The following is a 21,612-nucleotide window of genomic DNA, read 5'->3' as shown; positions in this document are numbered from 1 at the left end:
ATCCATCCATCCATCCATCCATCCATCCATCCATCCATGCATCCATCCATCCATAGATCCATAGATCCATAGATCCATAGTGGGGTCGGTTGGGGTGCTGGTGCCTATCTCCCTGGACAGGTCGCCAGTCCATTGCAGATGTTAGACTATTGAATTGAAATTTTTATGCAAGTTTTATTTCAGAAATTGGCTCATTATATTATTGCAGGTAAACCAATTCTCTAGAATGGATTTATTAGATTTATTTGTTGATTCATGGCATTTTTGCCACCTGATAAATGTAACGCATTCTTGGCTTTTTGTCTCTTTTTTGATGCTAAAATCTAATTTGCGAGTTCTGGTATCTGCTGTTGGACATGTCTGCCTAATCTCCTGTTTTAAGCTCATTTTATTTTTTATTTCAATCTTTAAAGGATATGGAAACATCGCCCCTAAAACCTCAGAAGGTCGGGTATTTTGCATCTTCTATGGGCTTTTTGGGGTGCCCCTTTGTCTTACCTGGATCAGTGAGCTGGGCAAGTTTTTTGGTGGCAGAGCAAAGCACCTGGGACAGTTTCTAACCAAAAAGGGGTTTTCATTGGTAAGTTGTTTTTACTTTTAGTTCTTCAATCCTACAGGAAACATCTGGTTTTCTCTCCCCCCCGATATAAATATTTGTTTTATTTTCCAGAGAAAAGCCCAGTTTACCTGCACAGCCATCTTTCTTCTCTGGGGTGTGCTGGTCCATTTAGTCCTTCCGCCTTTTGTCTTCATGTCCCAGGAGGGCTGGACGTACATCGAAGGGTTGTATTTCTCTTTCGTCACCTTGACCACGATTGGTTTTGGGGACTTGGTTGCAGGTGAGCAGATAACTGAAACGATAAAAATAGATTAGAGTTTCGTTTCCTAAAAGAAAAAAAAAAGTCTATGAAATGTACTGTAAATGTGCACTTTGGATCTTAAAATTGTAGGCTGTAAATGACATTCAGTGAGGTTTGATCGTTCGTGGCTTCTTTGATCAACTGCTCTTTCTTAAGTTAAGAGCTCTACTGGAAGTGTTCAGCAATGGCTGTGAGAAAACTTATCTGTGTCAGATAATAAGATCTTATAGTTTTAAATTTAACTTGAATTTAAATTTAACTTAACTTTGTTCTTTTTCACCACAGAGAAATATTAACATTTTCTCTATTTCTGTAGGTGTGGAGCCAAATAAAGAGTATCCAACTCTGTACCGTTACTTTGTGGAAGTCTGGATTTATCTGGGGCTGGCCTGGCTGTCCTTGTTCTTCAACTGGAAAGTGCGGATGGTGATTGAAGCCCACAAGGCTTTGAAGAAACGTCGCAAGCTGCGCAAGCTATCTCTTGAAGAGATGCGCCATTACAAAGAATCTCACAAAGCTTCTCTTCGTTTGCCGCCCACTCCCAACGATGTGAACATTTTCAGCTTCTTGTCCAAGAAGAAGGAGGGGTACAACGACTTAATAAAGCAGATTGGTAGTAAAAATGAAGGTAATCACAGGACCGGTGACTCCAGTAAGAAAGCCAAAGACATGAGTCGCTCCAAGAGTTGCAATGATGCTCCAGAATTCAATGGTCACACCATTCTCAGCCTGGACCGTTCACCACGCCAAAAGAGACGCTACAGTTTCAGCGACCGTGTTACTGTCGCCTTTTCAAAGTCCAAAAACTACCTGCTGGGCTCAGATAATGGTTTATTGCTAACAGAAGACCAGGGGGAGGGTGACCCAGAACGAGACCAAAACCAAATGTACGAGAACCAACTTGACAAAGACGTTGATGTAGAAACCAAGGCCGCTGGAGACTGTGGGGTGGGAGGTCGGAGGACGTGGGACTCTAAAGAGTACCATCCTCTAACCATTCAGAATGCAAACATAACTTTCATAGATGAAGAAAACTTTCTGAGCAGTAACCTGGAGGAGCTGGATGACGAGGACGCAGATGATGACTCTAAGGCAAAAATCTCCATCACAACATGTGATGAAAACATCGAGACAAACTCCAGGGAGGATCAGAGTTCTGAATGCGACGGGTCCGTTTTTACAAGTGACGGTTCGGAACACGGCCACTCCTATGAGAAGCTCGTGGAGGAATACACGAAGGAAGACAACACAGAATCCTGAGCTGTGAAAGCTGACCAACTTGGTCGAGAAATCTCTTTGGCCCTGTAGTGTTGGCTGGAAGTATTTGTATTCCAATGTGAAGCATTCAAGTGCATATCAAACATCTGAGATCAACTTTGAAATGGACAATCAAACTCCACACTAATAAAGAACAATAGAGCATGAGTTGTAACCTCATGAGGAGTCAACGTCTGCTCATTGAATGACTTTCTTTTTTCAGTCGGTTTGAAGAAAAATCACAAGTTATTTTGATATATTCAAACCAGCAGCAGTTGTTTGTGAGTGATTTTTATTCCTGCTCATAGCCTGAAGTTATATGTGGAAATTGGTTTGATTTTCCATAGTTTCAACTATTTCTCTTCACCATATTGGTGCTTTTAAAGATATTTATTAACATGAAGGACAGTATAGCGTTTGAGTTGACGTGTGGGTTTATGCATCTGCTGTTGCACAATTTCAGTCAGATCAGGGTGTATGAAATTCCACTCCAGGGCAGACTTGCTTTTACAACCTGAGCCAAGCTTTTGTCTTAAAATTAAGGGGTGAAGGAAAAATTTTACTTTTTTTTTTTTTTTTTTTTTTTGTATTTCTTTTATTAAGGTAAGCTCTTGATCTTGTCAGAAATTGGTGTTTATATTATGAGCAACCCAACTGTGATGTCTTCCATCTGAGCCCTTACACCAACCAAGAGAGAAAATTATTAGAAACTGTAATAAAATACAAGCCGAGTTGAGCCTCCTTGAACACTTTTTTTTTTTTTTTTTTTTTTTACCCGTTTCTGCTCTGCTGCTGTCTGCATCCCAGATGACAGCTTTGCAACTTCAGCACTTGCATTTTTTTTGTGCTTAACAGGGGATAAAACTTCCACAGCAACAACATTCTTATATGCTGCCTCTGTAGCATTCTTTGAATTGTGTTTGCCATGTAAATATTGGCCAAGAGCCCGCCAGTAGCCACAAAGCCAGCCCCGCTTGGGACGTGGCCTTGCTGCTTGTGTTTGCCTTTGGGGGGCTTGCACCAGCGTGAACAAATGAAGTGCTGCTCTTGATAGGCAGCTAAGGTTAACTCGTGGCAGATCAATAAAGTCTTGACGTATGTCCTTCATATCGGTGCTCCCCATAAGTGTCATTTGAGCACAAAACCGAGATCTCAAACATCTCCAGTTTTCAGTCTTGCAGGCCTTTTGCACACGATGTCTTGCACAAAGATTAAAAATGGTGTTAGTTGGAATGGTTAAAAAAAAAAATCAGAGGGGTTCTTTAGGAGTTTTTTTTTTTTTTTCTTTCGAATTCAAGCGAAATTCGTTGAACAGGATTCTTGTAATAAGTGGTCATATTTCAGGGTTGATTTTATTTTCCATGTGAACACGTCAAATGCACGTTCTGACTAATATTACTGCCTCATTATGTGAATAGCCTTAAATCCACTGCAAAGCAGAGGATGCACAAAACAGAACATCTTTTGAATGTATTCTGAGCAACTCACTGAACCGTTGTTTTTCCACACATGGTGGCATTTGTTCCTCCTTCTTTGGTAAATTTCATCACAGTCCCACCATTTTTTATTTCCCTTATGTGAACAATCTCTTTTTTCACTGGTTGTCTATGCAGCAAGGTACTGCTTTGGACTGAATTGCAAAAAAATATATATATCTAAGATTAGATATTTTTCTCTCCATTGTGTTAAACTCCAGTATAGATGTCTGTGTACTTCTGTGTATTTTTTATGGTTAAATTATTTGTATTTGTAAGTTTGTACATAATTTTCATGAAAACTGTATATTTCTTGTAAAATAAACTTGCATCAAAAAACATTTTTTTTCCTACTTGCAGTGTTTTAATAATCAGTGTTGGTGCACATTTTCACAGCAGCTTAATATATCCCAAGTTTCACTTAAGTTTATATGTAGAAACTCATCCATCTGTAAAATATTGCATAACAAAGACAATCTCTGTACACATCTTAAAATCTGTTTATTGCCCATCCTGAGTTAATGTTTAAAATATTTTAGTCGCAGAAGGACATAAATCTGGAAATGAAAACCAGCGGAAAATAAGATGATTTTTAACAGGCTGAAATCTTGGCACTGAATGCCTTTTTATGAGTTCTTGAAAATGCAGAAATTAACTGGTAGACATACTGGAACATTTATTTAATTAAAGAGTAAGTGCCTTTCTCGTGGAAATGCAATTAGATAGGACTCTACTCTGGGGAAGTGAGTTCCCCAGAACTTTAGGGAACTTGTGGTGTTCCCTAAACAGGCTAGAACTGCCTCTGCCTGTAGGGCCCATTTGTAACTGCAGCCTATCAGATATGTATTAGTGAGACGTTTGAATGCCGAGACACTATAAAAGATCAAATGAAATTAATTACAAATAAAAATGCCTGGAGCAAAACAAAATGAAACCATGATTACTCATCCTTCCTTCATGAGTAATGGTGGTGGTTGAAAGCTGAAAATTAAACTGAAGAAATCAAAGCATCCATATATGTGACTCTCTTCTGGGAATCTCAAATATTCCTTTCTATGCAATTGTTTTACTTTGAAAATGAAGATTTGCTTAAAGGCATGGGCTGAATTCTCTAAATTATATGAGATCTGAAAACGGTTTCAGACAAGACGCTTAATAACTCATGTTTCCGCTGATTCTGGCAGCACTTATTGTAACTGCTAAAGACATCAGAGAGCCTGTGTTTGGCAACTATTGTCATCTAAACAAAGTCACTTGAGTTGTCAGGATGTCATGTTTTCATGTTGGCACGCCACATTTCATTTTTAGAACCAGAACAGGATAGCCTTTTGTTTTTAAGATTAAAAGAAAGTAAATCTTGCAATAATAATAAAATATGTTAATGAGCATATGACTTCTAACATCTGAAAAGTGTGGCAAACCTGTGTATTGTACAGCAGTTGTTCCAGTTATAGCATGGTTACAGGTTAGCTTTTCCTGCTAAAAAAAAAAAAAAAAAAAAGCATCCCTACAGCATAAAGCAGCCACCATAATGTTCTTTTTACTTCATTATTAGAAAGAACATTATGGTGTTACATTATTTGTGTTACACAAAGTTGTTTGTGTAACAACTTTTGGTCTATATTAGAAAATGTCACATGACTCCACTGTCTGGAAACGTTTGCACAACACTGTATCAATCCACTATTGGTATTGGAATGAATTAAAATGCATTTTAAAATCTGGAGAATTAGGATATTGCTCAGAAAAGAACATAATCACAGGTCAAACTGTAAATGTTTTGTAACTGAGGACCTGTCAGTTTTACATAACACCTGAAAGTTCAAACATGAGTTCATCCACTGTTAATGATTGCATTTTTGGGATCCTATTATATGTCCTTGTAAACTTATGTCCATTTTACTATTATTGGAATGCATCTGATCTGTCTAGTCATACTGACAGTTATCGTTATCTGCCTTTATGGACATGGCAGGTCAATCTTGAAGACACATCCAAGTTCTACGTTAAAGGTTCTCCTCCTGCCCCAGTTTTTTTTTCTTTTTTTCTTTTTGATCCAGGTGTATTTGCTAAAGTGGCATCCTGAGATGAAAGCATACCATAAAAAATTTATAGTTTAGTAAATAAAAAGTCAAGTGTAGATATTGAAAACTGTATTCTCTCAAGTCCAATTTTTCATTTGAATATTTAAGTAGACTAAATTCCAAAAATGTGGCAGAGTGACTTCTGATGGTTTACCTGTTTCCATTTCACTCTGTAATTGTGTCCTTTCCAACTGGATATCAATTTATTTCTATTGCTAATAGTTTAAAATCTCATGTTGGCTTTAATTTACATATTACTCACATTCATGTTGCCTGCTACTTTCATTAATTGTGGTTCTATCCCCATGTTTAAATGTGCTGACACTTGACGGATGAAATTTGGCAATATTTGTCTTTTGATCAAAGCAAGATAACTAAGAGTTTCCTCCTGTTGGTATGTTTATGAGTGGTGAAAAGCTACCTGCTAAGTAGTCAAAGGCTCCTTATCATGCATGATAAAGTTGTGCACCATATGCAAAAAAAAAACAACAAAAAAAAACAGACAAGATAAGATGAAATATATATGATCTGTTTTTGTTTTTAACTTCAGTTATTTGTCATATTAAGAGATTGTAATCATTTGCTGTATGATGTATAAAAATATATGCAAACTCTGTAAATGAACACTGCTAAAGGGAATCATTTCATTTTTGTTCATCATTCAATCAAGAGAAATGAAACAAACAAATTGGTCACTATGATCTGGAATGTGCACGCCACATTGCCTGTATACATCAGATCCTTTTGTTCCAAGTAATAATTTGAACTCATGATGATTTTGATGGCTGCTGAGTCAAGCAAAAGACGGGGGACCCAGTCTGAAAATGTGCTGAATGTGATGGAAACCAGAACGTCTCCTGTTACTGTGGGATTCCAGGCACAACATCTATCAGCAATCTGTGATATCTTCATTCTCCTCACTCTGTAGCATGACCCATTACGTGCAGACAAGGGACTAGCAAATGACTTTGAAATTTTGAATCATAAGTTTGTAAGAATTCTGCAGTTAAGGAGTTGTATGTTTGGATGATTTTCTCTGAAAATACATTTAAGACACTCAGGATTTACACTTTTACACACTGGCTGCTCCTTCGCTGATCTGAAACTGGGCAAGTTTAGTCTGATTTTACAATATCATGTGAGAAAAAGGTTCTGTGTCTTAGTGTATGTAAATATAAACATAAATAAATGTATTAGGGAAAATATCAGAAAAATAAAAAAAGCTGCAATTACCTGGTTGCATGAAAGTGCAGACTTTAATAAACCACATTTTATTTCAGTTTCATGAGGAATTCCCTTGCCAGAGTCCACAGCTTAATTTGGCAGAAGACCTGTTGAGTCATTTAAAAAGACAGGAGATGTTCTCACAACGAAGGAATTGGAGAACTTTTCTGAGGCAGAGTGATCAAATATTCTCAGGTTAAGATGTGGGAGGCGGACAGATAATCTCCTAAGAAGATTGAATGCTGAAACTGAGTCAGAAGGTACTTCAGAGAAGTGCTGCGGACATGGGACCAGGTCATTTCACCGTTTTTCACATTTGCTGTGTACTCCTTGAGCGCTTCTGCATTAAAAAAAAAAAAGATTAAAAGAGATATTCACCTTTCTGGCTTTTAAAAGCCTCATATTATTCTGCAATAGCCACAGATGTAGCAGGAACAAAGAATCTTGTTTCTACAGCTTCACAACATTTCCAACAAATTTAACATGTCAGCAGTGATTATCTTGTTTGGTTGCAGGATTTACATCAGGGTCAGAGATTTAGAGATACTGTTTCTCCTCTTCTTTGAGATAGAATCTTGTCTGTCACTAAAACTGCAATAAAATCTACTAACTTTACAATATTATGTAAAAAATGTTCAGTTACTTAACATGCAAACATGACCTGGCAGTCACTTCAAGAAGATCAGAGATCAGATTTTATTTGTCATAAACCATTTAAATGTGAACTTTGGATCCAATGTTACCCCAAGCACAAAACTGATTATGATGTTTCATATTGAAAAAAAACAACAACAAAAAACTACAGATACTAAATGGATAATAGGGAAGGCGAACTTAAATTACAGGTGCAAATAAATTATAGATCATGCTTGAAAGCAGAAAAATCAGCAACATAGGGGCAACATGGAAAATAGAGCCAAAGTGTGATGAGCTGCTGAAATATTACACGCATGTGCCAAACGGGAAAGCACAGCCAGTAATCATGAACCAAAGGGAGAACATCATCTCACGACCACATGTGACAGTAGTCCAAAAAACAAACTTACTGCCGGTTTTATTTTAAAGTCCTACTTTTGATTGTCGGTGCATCAAGGCTTTACTCGAAATGTGTTTTCACTGGGGAGTGTCTGCACCTTTCACTTAACAGCGACTGATTATGTAAGCTGCTACCTAAAAAGAAAGCCATCCTTTAAAATTTCTGCAGGACTGTAGGAAGACGAGAAAGTGCTTGCTTCTACCCCGTTGAAATCATAACCTGAAGAATTTAATCACAAACTGTGTGCACCACTAGTTTTAGAGATTTATCAGGCAAAAGTGTTTATGTCTTTCGAATGTTACATTTTTTTTATGGAACACCCATCAACATAAGTGTATTTCAAAGTTCTTTTTTTTTGTTTTTGGCACATCTAACCAGAGTTGTCTCTTCTGCGCGTCCCATTATTTCCCTACACGGCCAGTGAAAATATACAAGCGTGGCAGACACAAAAGATGTGGTCACGTTTTTGTCGATGTTTGTTAGTGTTGTGATACGAAGTATTTCCACCTGCATGCTGATGTGTTTTTGAACACCGAAAAGCTTAAAGTCTTCATGGACTTTGTCATTTCAGCTTTAATACTTATCTTTTTAGGTGTGCCACTCTTTATAGTCAACAGCAAGAATATGCTATTTAACTCGTTAAAGTGATAAAGACGTTTTACAGCCAACGCAGCAGCACCATAACGATGCCCTGTCAGCTTATTTAACCTGTTCAGCAGAAATAACTGCTGTATTGCTGCATACCTCAGACCTGCAACACAAACAGGACTTGTTTTTAGCTTTTTATTCAACATAGAGTTTGTTTGTTTTTTCACCGTACTTTTCCAATTGGCATAGTGCATGACAAATAGTTCTTCCCACCTAATTTCAGAAGCTCCTCTTGACTGTTCTTCTTGCTTGGCCTGTTCTTATAGGGTGGAAAGCTGTAGTTTAAACATCTCCACATCTTTCTCCCCGACAGCTCTGCCCTGTTATTTGGTTTTCATGACGCTGTCTGTTCTCTGAAGTTCTCTAATAAGCCTCTCACGCTTTCACAGAGCAGCTGCATTTATACGGAGCTGATTGCTAATTGAGCAGCTTCTCTAGGCAATTGGTTGCACTGGAATTTATTTGAGGGAACCACAGTCAAGAGGGCTGAAAACAAATGACCCCCAAACCCCAAAACAAAAAACAAAACAAAACAAAACATATATATATATATATTTTTTTTTATTTTTTTTTCTTCCTGTCACTTCAGTATTGTGCTAGTTTATGTTGGTCTATCACATCAAGTACTTTGAAGATACATGCACTGAAGATTGTGGGTAAAATGCAACAAATCGTGCAAACGGGTGTGAATACCTTTACGAGGCCCCAAGTGTTTTTAGTCTCCAATGTGTTTTTAGTCTACCTGGATCCTTTTGATTCACATCTTCTTGTCTGGAAACCTGCCAAACAAAACCCAAGGTCTTTTAACTCCCAGTAAGTTTGACCAAACCAATGCCATCCCTTTTTGTGTACCAGTGATGCGTCCGCCTTGCAACCAAGCATGCCAACTCGTTTTCTTGTCAACAAAGGAAGAGGGGGAACCAGATGGAGAGTTGTTGCCTCGGCCCGTAAAACAGAAGAAACGTCAACAGTTCAATAAGCAGCGGCACAGGATGAGGAAACGTGACGAGCCCAAGGACCTCTCTGACACCCAATTGTTTCCTGAGTTTCTGTGTCCGGCCTTCCGGATCGGAAACTTTTGGGCACCCCCCCGAGGGTGTGTTTGTGTGGCCATGTGTACTCTCAGTGCATGTGTGTGTTTGTGTGTGTGTTTTCTCTGGATGCGAGAGCTGCGTAGGTTTGTAAATGAATACATAAGGAATACACTGGCAGGTTGCCCATTGCTTTTTTAAGAAAGGATGGGAAAGAAAGATGTGGAGCAGGGTTTAACAATGCCAAAAGCAGCTGCTCATGTTTACAACATTAGGTTCTCAGGACGGAAAGTAGTAACAGTGACCTTACAAAGAGCAACATATGTCTTTGTGGGGTTACGAAAGTCCAAACTTCACATTAGAAGAGCTCTTTTGTGTTCTTCAAAGACATCTGCACAAAATATCATGCACCATTAGGTAAGGCACCAATGGGATCAACATTATAAGACCCAGCACTCCAACATCTCCAGATGCATGTCCTAATTAAAACAAGTTGGCTTTAAATATTGCCAAGACTCCGCTCAAGTGATTAACTGAATTATCCAAACAAACAAGTTTGTTAAAAATATTTTTAAAACCCTGCTTTAACACTTCCAAACAGTGTCACACTGTGTTGTGTGGCATAATAGGAAAATCAGAAGAAATATTTTTTATTAGCTTTTTCAAAAATAATATGGGTTCTTATATGAATTTACCCATGTAATTTGTCATTATTAAGTTAGAAATGGATTCTGTTGGACTGTTGGGTTCATGAAAGTGTGAAGCAAACTGTTAAGCAACAGTGTAACTGAGTTCATTAATTAATGACTCAATTTTGACATTCTCAATAGGTAATCTTCTGAGTGGCTAATTCTCTGAAAAAGATTACATTTTTTAATAACTTCTCATCCCCACTCCTCCTCCCCCCTCACATCATATTACTCATTTTATTTTGACTTTTGCATTGAATTGAACTCTGGTCAATAAAGACTTTGTTTTCTCTGTGAACATAAACAGAGGCATAAGTAAGTAGCTAATGTTTCTAGTCAAGTCAAGAATAAATTAGTCAGAGTCATTGTGATCTACATAGATGTAATGGTCAGTATTATACAATAATAATAATAATAATAATAATAATAATAATAATAATAATAATAATAATAATAATAATAATAATAATAATAATATTTTTGTAGTAATATTGGTAATGCTTGGTCAGGAATGCATAGGCTCTAACATGAATTATGGTTGCAGTTTTTAAATATTTTCAAGTTGTGACGATAAATATAAAGCACACGAGTTAATTAATTTGGTCTTTTGATTTAACAGATAAAACCTTATTGAAGGGTATGTTTTTTTTTGTTATTGCTCAATGGTCCCAAATAAAATACAAATGACTTTATGCATGTCTTTGCGCTATGCACAGGATTGGATGGCAGACTTTCAGCTGAATATTAGAATGATATTTAGTCTTATGTATGATAATCTGAGACAAACTTTTTAATGAAAATGCATGATTTGGAAATGCATCACCAAAAAACATAAACCGAGCAAGAACCCATTCAAAATACAAAAATCAGCACCGGGAAATAAAGGAATAACTCCTTTATTGACTGCACAAGATGAAACAATCTACCAGTGAATTTGCAACAATTCATAGTTAGCCAAACATTTCCAGGAGAGAACAATTTTCTTTTGTTTTGCACATTTATGAACACAAAATTACTATAGCAAATCATCATAGACGATTTTCCAATTCCTGAGGTCCCGTGGAATTAAAAAAAAAGGTAATACACAATTAATTGAATTTACAAGCCTGCAAAATCATTGTTCTACTGCCCTCTAGAGGACAAATGCAAAGCTCTCAGTCCATGAGAACTGAAACGCAAACCATTTCCGTTTCCATGGACACGTTTATTCAGTGACATTTATCTGAGTACGATTTTGAAGCAAGATTTTCTTTTAAAAATAGGCAACCTCCTATACTGAACTCGTTGTATTTATATTTGTCTGAGTAGAAAGTAGAAAAATAAATAAATAAATAAATAAATAAATAAAACATTTTCTTTGAATTAATTAACAGCTAATTCTAGTAGTCACTGAACATTACTATTACTGTTTTATGTTAATGCATGTGCTTAAGTGAATATCTGGAACAAAAACAACAACAAAATATTACTATCTCTTTCTGAAGTTCTACTTTTTATGGAAGTTTGGATGGACCTGGAAAACTTTGAAACCTCAGACCTGAAACAAGATTAAGTTGTTTTTATTATTTGCCACTGAGTTCTAGACATTTTTTTGACATTCAATGTATAGACAAGCGTTTCTCGTTAATGTTTTATTTTGAAAATCTCCTACACAGGCCCAACCCGGAAACAGAAAAGTGTTGTTATGCTAATGATGTGTCATCAACAGATTTGGGTGGAAGCAGTAGATAATGGGCAAAATAAACCCAGCGGACAGTTATTGAAATTTGTCTAAGGGCTTGTGCAAGTTTAATAAGGAACATTGTTTAGTTAACAGAATATCGTAAAGTTAAATTCGGAAACGTAAGTTGACAAAAGCAGCGCTTCTCTTCTGAACTGCTAGCAGGGAAGCTAACTGACTCTCTTCCTCGACTTCTTTTCGGTTCCTGACAGGACAGGACGGGAGAGGGATGTCCTGCAGCTTGTTTGAGTTTTGTCGGCTCCAAGAGCTCAAAACAGTCCGGGACTTCTTGTTCCAGAACCAGAGCAAAGAGTCAGTAGAAGAGAAGAATATAACAGGTGAGCTTACCTGTGCTAAATGTTGGTGAAGATGCTCCAGCAGCAATGAAACGGTTATATGGAGTAATGTTAGCTGAATGCAGCTAAGAGGGAGCATGAATCCGAAATGTTCCCAAGGAAATGTTTCTCTTGATGGAAATAATGACATGGGTATTGTTAAATACCGAGGAATATTTGAATTAATGTAGCCTACTATATGTGTCGTTCATCCAGATGTTACCAGCGCCCTAACACAGGAAAACATGGCCCTCCTTTTGTCTGAGCATTATGTGGATGTCTCATAGAGATCCTGTGACTTTTAATATTCTCTATATAAGAAACTTTTACTGATTGCAGTTCTTCAAAGAAATCTGTAATGCAACGAGAGATTTCGCTGTAAACAAAGAACACATTCAAATTAACTAACTAGTATATTGTTTTAAGCGTCTATTCTGTCATGGTAATCTTTTTAGTTGTCTCGCTCTAAATGTGAATATGTGACTCCATTGGGAGTTTTTCTGTTTATTACTGTTGAGTTATTGCTTTGAATTGATTGCTGGATAATCCAGACTTGAGATCGTCTCTCATGTTTCTCAGCAGAAAACGAACTTTCCTGGGATACCTCTGACTGGGAATCGGGATGGGATAACGATGAAAACAAGGAGGAAGATTCTGCTTCTTCCACCAAGGTCTGAGTTTTTTTTTGTCTCTGTTTCAGTCTTATGTATTTGGGTGCAAAATGTCCAGAAAAAACTGAAACATAGAGGGAGTAAATGTTAATAATTTAAAGGGAAGTAACTGAAAGTGTTTGAAATTGCATACAGAAACACTTACAAGTCCCAAATCTCTGGAAGCATCGGTATGTCAGGTAGTAATTCTCCTTCATGTCCAAACACCGGCTGTCCTCTGCAGGCAGAGGAAGAGCCGTCGGGGCAGAGCCAGCCATGGCTTCAGGACTGCGTTGTGTCCTTGTCGCCCTGCGCTGACCTGCTGGTTGTGGCTCGAGAACAGAAAGCTGCTTTCCTCTCAGGTCAGAAATTAAAACCATCACACACACACAGTTCTCTGTAGTCTCTGTATTGGGAGCGCTGTAATTTAATTGCAAGCTTTGGTTTCTTCCAGCAAAGTGGCGCACAGATGACAGTGGCAGAGAGGAGATGACCTTGGCCGTGACCTGGAGTGGACACCTCAGCACAGAAGAAGGGTGAGACAAAGTCAAAACTCTGACTATAGATCAGCTGACGACAGGAGAAGTGACAGTAATCCACAGAATAATGTGTCTCTCTTCAGAGAGCGTGTCAGCAGTGTCATCGCTATCCCCCTGGCCAGTCAGAAGAGGTGAGAATTACCTACTTGCAAGGTGTAGAAGAACGGTACGACCATATGACCATATCCTAACCGCATGTTTCTGGACAACAGGAGCTCCACGGGGAGGCCCGACTGGACCTGTATAGTTGTGGGCTTCACATCCGGTTATGTCCGTTTCTACACAGAGGTACTCTTTAGTTTCTGCGTCCTCAACTCTTGTAGTTACAGACAGTCTAGATAACAGTGTTTTTTTTCCTGTTGTGTTATCAAATCAGAGTGGGGTTCTTCTCCTGGCCCAGCTGCTACACGTGGACCCTGTTCTGAGGCTTAAATGTCGCACCTACGAAATCCCTCGTCATCCTGGAGTAACGGAGCAGGTAAAAGGGAAACCCAAATGCATCGGTCGCAGCTGACACGTTTCACAATACCCGGGGTTGAAGTGTTAGTTATGAGCTAACGGATAATCTCCCTCTGCAGCACGAGGAGCTCAGCATCCTTTATCCTGCCGCGCTGGTCACCATCGACGGCTTCAGCCTCTTTCAGTCGCTGCGGGCCTGCAGGAACCAGGTGGCGAGAGGTACAGCTGCTTTACTTGTTATGCACAGCAGAGAGGGAGGCCTCTCGTGTGGTGCTAATTGTTCCTCAGAGATAATCGCAGACGTGTTTTTCTCTTGCTGGCTGGGTGGATGTAGTGATTGCTACGAGACTTTCAGGTACAACTGAGGCATAACCTGTTCTTTTGATGCATTCAGGTTAGCAGCTTTTTGCTATGTAGAGATCTGCTGTTGGGATTTTAGCTCGTAGTGCTCTGAGGATCAGTGCTTCTAGAAGCTGCAATGCAGATGTTTAGGGCCTCAGTTTATCTCCTGCAGTTTGCATCCTGTCTGAAGGAATCGTTTTATTTATTGAGAAGGAGCTTGATGTTGAAAGAAAGGCCTTGAGTGATTCTTGTATTTGGAGTTATGAAATACAGAAAAAGTATGAGGGTGTGTTCGCCTGCTGAGTGGTTATCATCTAGCAAAGAAGATTCTCCTCTGTGTTTTTGTATTAAAAGGCAGAAGTGTTTTTTTTTTTTTTTTCCATTATGTCTTCTTTTAATAAATCTTTTGAGGGCTTTAAATGGAAGTGTGTTTACCACACCGTGTCAGTTAATGGAAACGTTTAAAACATTGAACTGACAGTGTTACTGTCTCTCACTGTGCAGCTGCAGCAGCAGGTAGTGATGTTGTCCCCCCTCCTCCTTTGGCCTACAAGAAGTGGGGTCTGCAGGAAATGGACACCATCGTGGACCACAGCAGTGTGGGTAAGATATAATTCAGAACAGTTATGAGTTGATTGCTCACAATCTGTCTTTCATTTCTGGACTGTTGTGCCTTCAAATTATTAAAACGAGTTCCTAAAGCATTTTAACTACAAACATAAGAGGCTCATGTAATTGTTCTCCTCTTGGTAAAGCTTGGACTTTTCCACATTTTGTCACATTACAGTCCTGAACCTCAATGTACTTTATAGGATTTTATGGGACAGAGCAACACAAATTAGAAGATAGATGTGAATTTGAAGGAATCATTTCAGTATCTCAAATTAAAATCTAAAAAGTGCGATCTGCTTTCAGTATCTAGCTTTTTGAAGTTAGTACTTTGGGATATTTTCCTGTTTTTGTCATTTTTTCTTTCTGCAAAATAGTTCAGTCTCAGATACATCTGATGGAAATCCTTTGTGAATATCACATTTCATGTCTCGCCACAGATTCTTAATTAGATTAAGAAGAATTAAGAATTAGATTAGATGGACTTTGACTGAGTCATTCTGTATCTGATTTGATCTTGCTGTGAGCTTAAGATTGTTTACCTAGAAGGTGACATTCCTCTCTAGCCTTAAGTCTTTTCCTTCATCGATCAGGTTTTCCTCCTTGATCAATCTGGTTTTATCTCCATCTATCTTCCCATCACATCTGACCAGCTTCTATTCCAGTGATGAAATCTTCCTCCATTTCAGCATTCTGCTCTACTTTGTACTTTAGCTCTACAATTATGTCTGTCCTCTGGTCGCAGGTGTGATGACGCTGTGTGTGTTTGACCAAATGAAGAATGCGTCCATCTTGGGGGGGTTCCATGCATCAGTCAAGGGGAGCCCCCCTGCCATGAGCCAGTTTGTGACTGTAGGGACTGGGCCGTACGCTGGATTTTACTACGCAGTGGAGGTGTGTGTGAGGAGAGTAAATAAGTGTTAAAGCTGTGTAATTGTCTGTTCTGTGGAAAACTGCATGCGACGGTCTGTCTGTGTGTCTGTAGGGAAACTCCCAGCCTCTCCTGTCCCACGTGGCTCTGGCTGTGGCCAGCAAACTCACCTCAGCGCTCTTCAACGCTGCCAGGTTCGGAGATCTGCGAGCAACATTTGCATCAAAACTGAACAAAAAGAATCCCGACACAATGAAGGAGCGAGAAGATGATGCACAAGACAAAAACAAATCAGTGTAGATAGTGTCCAGAATATGAATTTAAAAACTAAAGAGCATGTTTCGAAACACGAAATTATACATGATATAAGTTTTGCCACTTCTCCTGTTTCTAATCATGTTTTAATTATCTCCTCCGTTTGTCGTTTTGCTTTTCTCCTGCCGTTCTGCTCTCAGTGGATGGTTGGGGTGGAACAAGAACAAGAACGAAGAGGAAGCAGCTCAGAAACAGAAACCTAAAGTGGAGCCGGCGACCCCCTTAGGGATCAGGTACTGTTCATGATATCTGGATGCTAACTGAGTCATATTGATATTCAAAACTCTTTCCTTTGTCCTTAAACCTGACAACCTGGACCTTCAGATTCGGTCTGCCAGATTCCCGGCGCCACGGTGAGTCCATATGTCTGTCGCCTTGCAACACGCTTGCTGGAGTCACGGATGACTTCGGTAGAGTGACGCTGCTGGACCTGGCGAGGGGCGCCGCCATCCGCATGTGGAAAGGTGAGAGGAGAAACCAACATCATCAGGGGAAGTGAATCATGATGTTCTCCATTCCATCTTTAAGTGAACAAACGTGGCCATGTAAAGATGTTTATTTGGTCTGAATGACAGGCTACAGAGACGCCCAGCTGGGGTGGCTGCAAGTTCAGGAGGAGCGTGGCGATCGGGAATTCTCGCCCTCTGCCTCCCTCCCCAGACGCCACGCCCTCTTCCTCATCATCTACGCCCCCCGTAGGGGGATCCTGGAGGTGTGGGCCATGCAGCGGGGTCCTCGAGTCGGCGCATTCACCGTAGGCAAACACTGCAGGTACACGCCATCTGTTTACTTCAACTAAATCTGAGCTTAAAGTAGCTGCGACATCTATTTGTTTCTCTTTTTTTTTTTTTTTTTTTTTTTTTTAATGTGTGGACTTGATTTTCTGTTAGGCTGCTTTATGCCGGCTACCACCTGATGGGAGTAAACAGTGTGACCAGTCAGGGCTGGCAGCTCCACACGCAGCAGGTGTGTCTGCTGGATCCCACCACCGGAGCTCCGAGGACCATCAACATCCCCTTCCATCTGGCCCTCAGGTTGGAACAAAGCAGGGCTGTTGATCACATGTCGCAAAGAGAAATCAGCTTCTATCTGAACACGTGCACGTCACGTTAGTCGATGATGTTGGAGGTCTTCTCAAGCTACCACAGCTTAAGAAGATCTACAACTTAGTTTATTTCTCTAATGTTAAGCTTGTGACGGCTTACCCTGTCGGCCTTCTCGGTCTCTCTCTTTCAGTGATAAAAAGAACGAGCGCGCCAGAGACATGCACCTGCTGAAGAGACTGAGCGCCGTGCTGAAGAGCAGAGACATGGACCCCGGTAATGGACACGCGACTGAGAGCAGAGTGAAGACCCAGAGACGCTGAACTGTTCCTCATATGGTTTCTGTCTGGTTGGTTTGCAGTTTCCTTGGAGAGAGAAGCTAAAAGTGTCTTGTTGGAAATCAAACACCCTGCCATTAAGAAGCAGGTTTGTAGATTAAAAAAATCAAAGTGTAATCAAATTATCCTTTGTATTTTTTTATAGTTTTTATCCTTAATCTTCTCTCTGGATCCCCTTCAGGCTTTGGAGTCTCTGCTGTCAAACAGGAACGCTCCGGTCTCTTGTCTGACTAACGTTACTAGTGCCTTACATGATGCTTTGAAGCAACAAGGTAGCGTGAATAATTTCACCTCTGAAGAAAGTTTTCTGTCAATAAATGGCTAAATTAAGCATATCTCAGTTCAGATCTGTTTAAAATAAAACAAAGCTTGTATTTCTGTCTGATAGATGCAGATGAAGTGGAAGCATCGCTACTCCAGCTCTGCTCCTCCCAGTTGAAGCTGCTTCAGCTCTACTCGGACATCCAGCAGCTGCAGTCGGCTGCAGACACAGAGGCCTGCTCCGGAAACGTCTGTGGCAAAACGCATGAACGACACCAAACGCGGCGTTCCTGCCCTCTAACTCGGGCTCCTTTCCCCTTCAGCAGGACTCCCTCGAAGGCATAGAGGAGGAGTTGTCTCGTGTCGGTCCCGCCTTGCAGCGCTACGCACAGCTCAGCTCCAAACCGTCGGTGTCTTTCGCCCAGGACTCTCCCGACACGCCGCTGTCCGCTCAGGCTTTCCTCACTCAGCTGGAGTGTGCCGAGGACGGAGAGGTGAAGGTGAATCGCAGGTCGGATGCAGAGTGGAACCAGCTTGGTGAGAGTTTGAGGCCTTTACTCCTGAACGGACACGATGTAATGAATTAGTCACATTTATCAATGTCATCTTTCTATGGTTTCTGTTTCTAGGTTCCATACTTAAAGTTTGAAAAATTAAACATAAATGAATAATGAAAATGTGTTAAAAAAAAAAGTTGCCAAAATACAAACAAGAACTTCAAAAAGACCTTAAGAACTATTGGTGTTTAAATCAGATCGACTTCCTCTTTTGTGAGTTTGTGAGCACTGCTTGATGTGCTCAAGTCGTGTTTTTAATCCAGCCTTTGTTGTTTGTTCTTTGCAGGAAATTTTATGTTTTGGGGCTGTTTATGTGGTAAAAGTCCCACCCATAAAGTGTGTGACACATTACAACTGGCTGGCATCAGCCCACAGCAGCTGCTGGTAAGATTACGTCCCACTGACGGAGGAGTTAGAAATGTAAATATCATTTACTTTGCCTGTTTTCTACTCTTGTAGTCTTTGTTGATGAGTGTGTGGCTGCAAAGGGAGAAGGAAGTGCTTCAGAAGCCAGTGGAAACAGTCAGAAATCTGCACACGCTGCTCATCGCACTTAGCAACATGGACGGTTTGTGTTCTTATCAATGTGTCTTGGGGAAATTTAGAAAACAAAGATGATGCATTTTCTTTCCTTTGTTTTTAGGTGCTGTCGAGGAGTCATGGGATACACAGTCTGTCTCCCCCTGGTGGCAGCAGGTCCGATTCACATGCATCCAGTCTCACAACGCTGCTGCAGCTTTACTGGCTGCTTTAGTCGCTCACCGCGCCGCCAAGGCGAGCATCACAAGCAGGGCTGACAGCAAGGTAACAGCAACGCCTTGCCAATGTGGAAGATGTGAGATTATGAGGCGTTGAGAGAAATATTCAGTGTTTGGGCTTTGCTGTGCTGGGTTGCAGCTGCAGTCAGAGTGGGAGGCCGTGTCATTGGAGCTGGAGCAGTGGGTGGTGTGTGTCCGTCAGCTGGAGGACGTCCTGGTCCTGCAAACTCTTCTGTTGGTGCCTTCTCCTCAGGGAACAGCAGGGGGAGCTGTAGTTCAGTGCTCCATCAAAACGCTGCAGGAGGGAGGCACAGGTGACACCCGCAGGAAGGGATGATGGAGTTTTTGTTGTTGTTGTTGTTGAATGGTTTCCAGTAATTCCACTCATTCATGCTTTCACATCAGATGCAGAATAAGAATATGTGAACTCAGAAGATATATGGCCTTATTAATGACAAGGGTTTCTTGTATTATTTTTAATATTCACTGCTGGGGAGGGGACACAACTGCTTTTTTTTTAACATCTTGGGTTTTCCTCCTTACATTTGTCTTTTAAGGTGGTATTGCAGACAGTGTTTCCAAGTGGGTGTTCAGGCAGAACATGGCACCGGAGCGACTGAAGAAAATTCTCCTGAGGAAAGAAACTCAAGATACAGGTGACCAAAAGGAGCAGAAAGAGGACAGAGAAGAGGCAGAGAAGTGCCAGGAGGAGGCCGACAGGACAGCAGGTGGCAATGAGGAGATACTTCACACAGATTTTAGATTACTTATGGATTTTCACATTATGACACTTTTTCTGTCCTTGTTTCTCAGAGCTGTTGCTGGCAGTTTGTCAGCGTTTTCCAGATTCTTTGTCTCCCGACTTGCTCTTCGCCCACTGCTGCTGGGAATATGTGGTGCAATGGAACAAAGACCCGGAGGTGCACAGATACACTGACTGCTCTGATTTCACACTAGTGCCTTTAGGGAATACCAGCTTTATTTTTGAAACGTACACTTTTATAAAGGTGACACAAAATGATCTCTATTCTTCAAATGATTAAAAATCACTGGATGGTAGAACTCCAAACTCTTTCCTGACATAGCTTTGATTCGACTATTTACTTTCATTCGCTCCTCAATGGACCTGGAAATAGTCTAACTTTGAGNAAATATGTTAATGAGCATATGACTTCTAATATCTGAAAAGTGTGGCAAACCTGTGTATTGTACAGCAGTTGTTCCAGTTATAGCATGGTTACAGGTTAGCTTTTCCTGCTAAAAAAAAAAAAAAAAAAAAGCATCCCTACAGCATAAAGCAGCCACCATAATGTTCTTTTTACTTCATTATTAGAAAGAACATTATGGTGTTACATTATTTGTGTTACACAAAGTTGTTTGTGTTACAACTTTTGGTCTGTATTAGAAAATGTCACATGACTCCACTGTCTGGAAACGTTTGCACAACACTGTATCAATCCACTATTGGTATTGGAATGAATTAAAATGCATTTTAAAATCTGGAGAATTAGGATATTGCTCAGAAAAGAACATAATCACAGGTCAAACTGTGAATGTTTTGCAACTGAGGACCTGTCAGTTTTACATAACACCTGAAAGTTCAAACATGAGTTCATCCACTGTTAATGATTGCATTTTTGGGATCCTATTATATGTCCTTGTAAACTTATGTCCATTTTACTATTATTGGAATGCATCTGATCTGTCTAGTCATACTGACAGTTATCGTTATCTGCCTTTATGGACATGGCAGGTCAATCTTGAAGACACATCCAAGTTCTACGTTAAAGGTTCTCCTCCTGCCCCAGTTTTTTTTTCTTTTTTTCTTTTTGATCCAGGTGTATTTGCTAAAGTGGCATCCTGAGATGAAAGCATACCATAAAAAATTTATAGTTTAGTAAATAAAAAGTCAAGTGTAGATACTGAAAACTGTATTCTCTCAAGTCCAATTTTTCATTTGAATATTTAAGTAGACTAAATTCCAAAAATGTGGCAGAGTGACTTCTGATGGTTTACCTGTTTCCATTTCACTCTGTAATTGTGTCCTTTCCAACTGGATATCAATTTATTTCTATTGCTAATAGTTTAAAATCTCATGTTGGCTTTAATTTACATATTACTCACATTCATGTTGCCTGCTACTTTCATTAATTGTGGTTCTGTCCCCATGTTTAAATGTGCTGACACTTGACGGATGAAATTTGGCAATATTTGTCTTTTGATCAAAGCAAGATAACTAAGAGTTTCCTCCTGTTGGTATGTTTATGAGTGGTGAAAAGCTACCTGCTAAGTAGTCAAAGGCTCCTTATCATGCATGATAAAGTTGTGCACCATATGCAAAAAAAAAACAACAAAAAAAAACAGACAAGATAAGATGAAATATATATGATCTGTTTTTGTTTTTAACTTCAGTTATTTGTCATATTAAGAGATTGTAATCATTTGCTGTATGATGTATAAAAATATATGCAAACTCTGTAAATGAACACTGCTAAAGGGAATCATTTCATT

The 21,612-nt window shown here is 39.7% G+C and overlaps 2 protein-coding genes across 5 annotated transcripts; both read left to right on the top strand.

The window, feature by feature from the left end:
- The first annotated feature begins 239 nt into the window (after nucleotides 1–239).
- LOC103155353 (potassium channel subfamily K member 5-like) lies at nucleotides 240–3,933 on the top strand. The gene is made up of 3 exons (XM_016662068.1): nucleotides 240–580; nucleotides 671–839; nucleotides 1,177–3,933. The coding sequence occupies exons 1-3, from the start codon at nucleotides 314–316 to the stop codon at nucleotides 2,118–2,120; spliced, it is 1,380 nt and encodes a 459-aa protein (XP_016517554.1). The 5' UTR covers nucleotides 240–313; the 3' UTR covers nucleotides 2,121–3,933.
- Nucleotides 3,934–11,971: 8,038 nt separating this feature from the next.
- Nucleotides 11,972–20,197, top strand: LOC103153878 (rab3 GTPase-activating protein non-catalytic subunit-like). Of its 4 annotated transcripts, XM_007574956.2 has the most exons (27): nucleotides 11,972–12,146; nucleotides 12,237–12,362; nucleotides 12,939–13,030; nucleotides 13,254–13,371; nucleotides 13,464–13,545; nucleotides 13,632–13,679; nucleotides 13,761–13,836; nucleotides 13,925–14,026; nucleotides 14,127–14,226; nucleotides 14,854–14,952; nucleotides 15,704–15,852; nucleotides 15,944–16,023; nucleotides 16,285–16,377; nucleotides 16,469–16,608; nucleotides 16,720–16,915; nucleotides 17,035–17,178; nucleotides 17,381–17,463; nucleotides 17,549–17,613; nucleotides 17,707–17,797; nucleotides 17,914–18,035; nucleotides 18,110–18,323; nucleotides 18,630–18,727; nucleotides 18,803–18,911; nucleotides 18,987–19,147; nucleotides 19,241–19,415; nucleotides 19,659–19,829; nucleotides 19,915–20,197. In XM_007574956.2, exons 2-27 carry the CDS (start codon nucleotides 12,254–12,256, stop codon nucleotides 20,142–20,144), a joined length of 3,147 nt encoding a protein of 1,048 aa, XP_007575018.1. In that variant the 5' UTR covers nucleotides 11,972–12,146; nucleotides 12,237–12,253; the 3' UTR covers nucleotides 20,145–20,197. The 4 variants fall into 4 exon arrangements, with proteins under 4 accessions (XP_007575018.1, XP_016517553.1, XP_016517548.1 ...); XM_016662067.1 differs by lacking the exon at nucleotides 11,972–12,146 and having other exon boundaries at nucleotides 12,153–12,362; nucleotides 12,942–13,030; nucleotides 19,915–20,196; XM_016662062.1 differs by lacking the exon at nucleotides 11,972–12,146 and having other exon boundaries at nucleotides 12,153–12,362; nucleotides 19,915–20,196.
- The last annotated feature ends 1,415 nt before the right edge of the window (nucleotides 20,198–21,612 follow it).

The sequence above is a fragment of the Poecilia formosa genome, unplaced genomic scaffold, assembly GCF_000485575.1.
Source record: "Poecilia formosa unplaced genomic scaffold, Poecilia_formosa-5.1.2 Scaffold8, whole genome shotgun sequence".
Taxonomy (NCBI): domain Eukaryota; kingdom Metazoa; phylum Chordata; class Actinopteri; order Cyprinodontiformes; family Poeciliidae; genus Poecilia; species Poecilia formosa.
The sequence above is the reverse complement of the archived record's forward strand: the minus strand, read 5'-3'. Positions and strand labels throughout refer to the sequence as shown.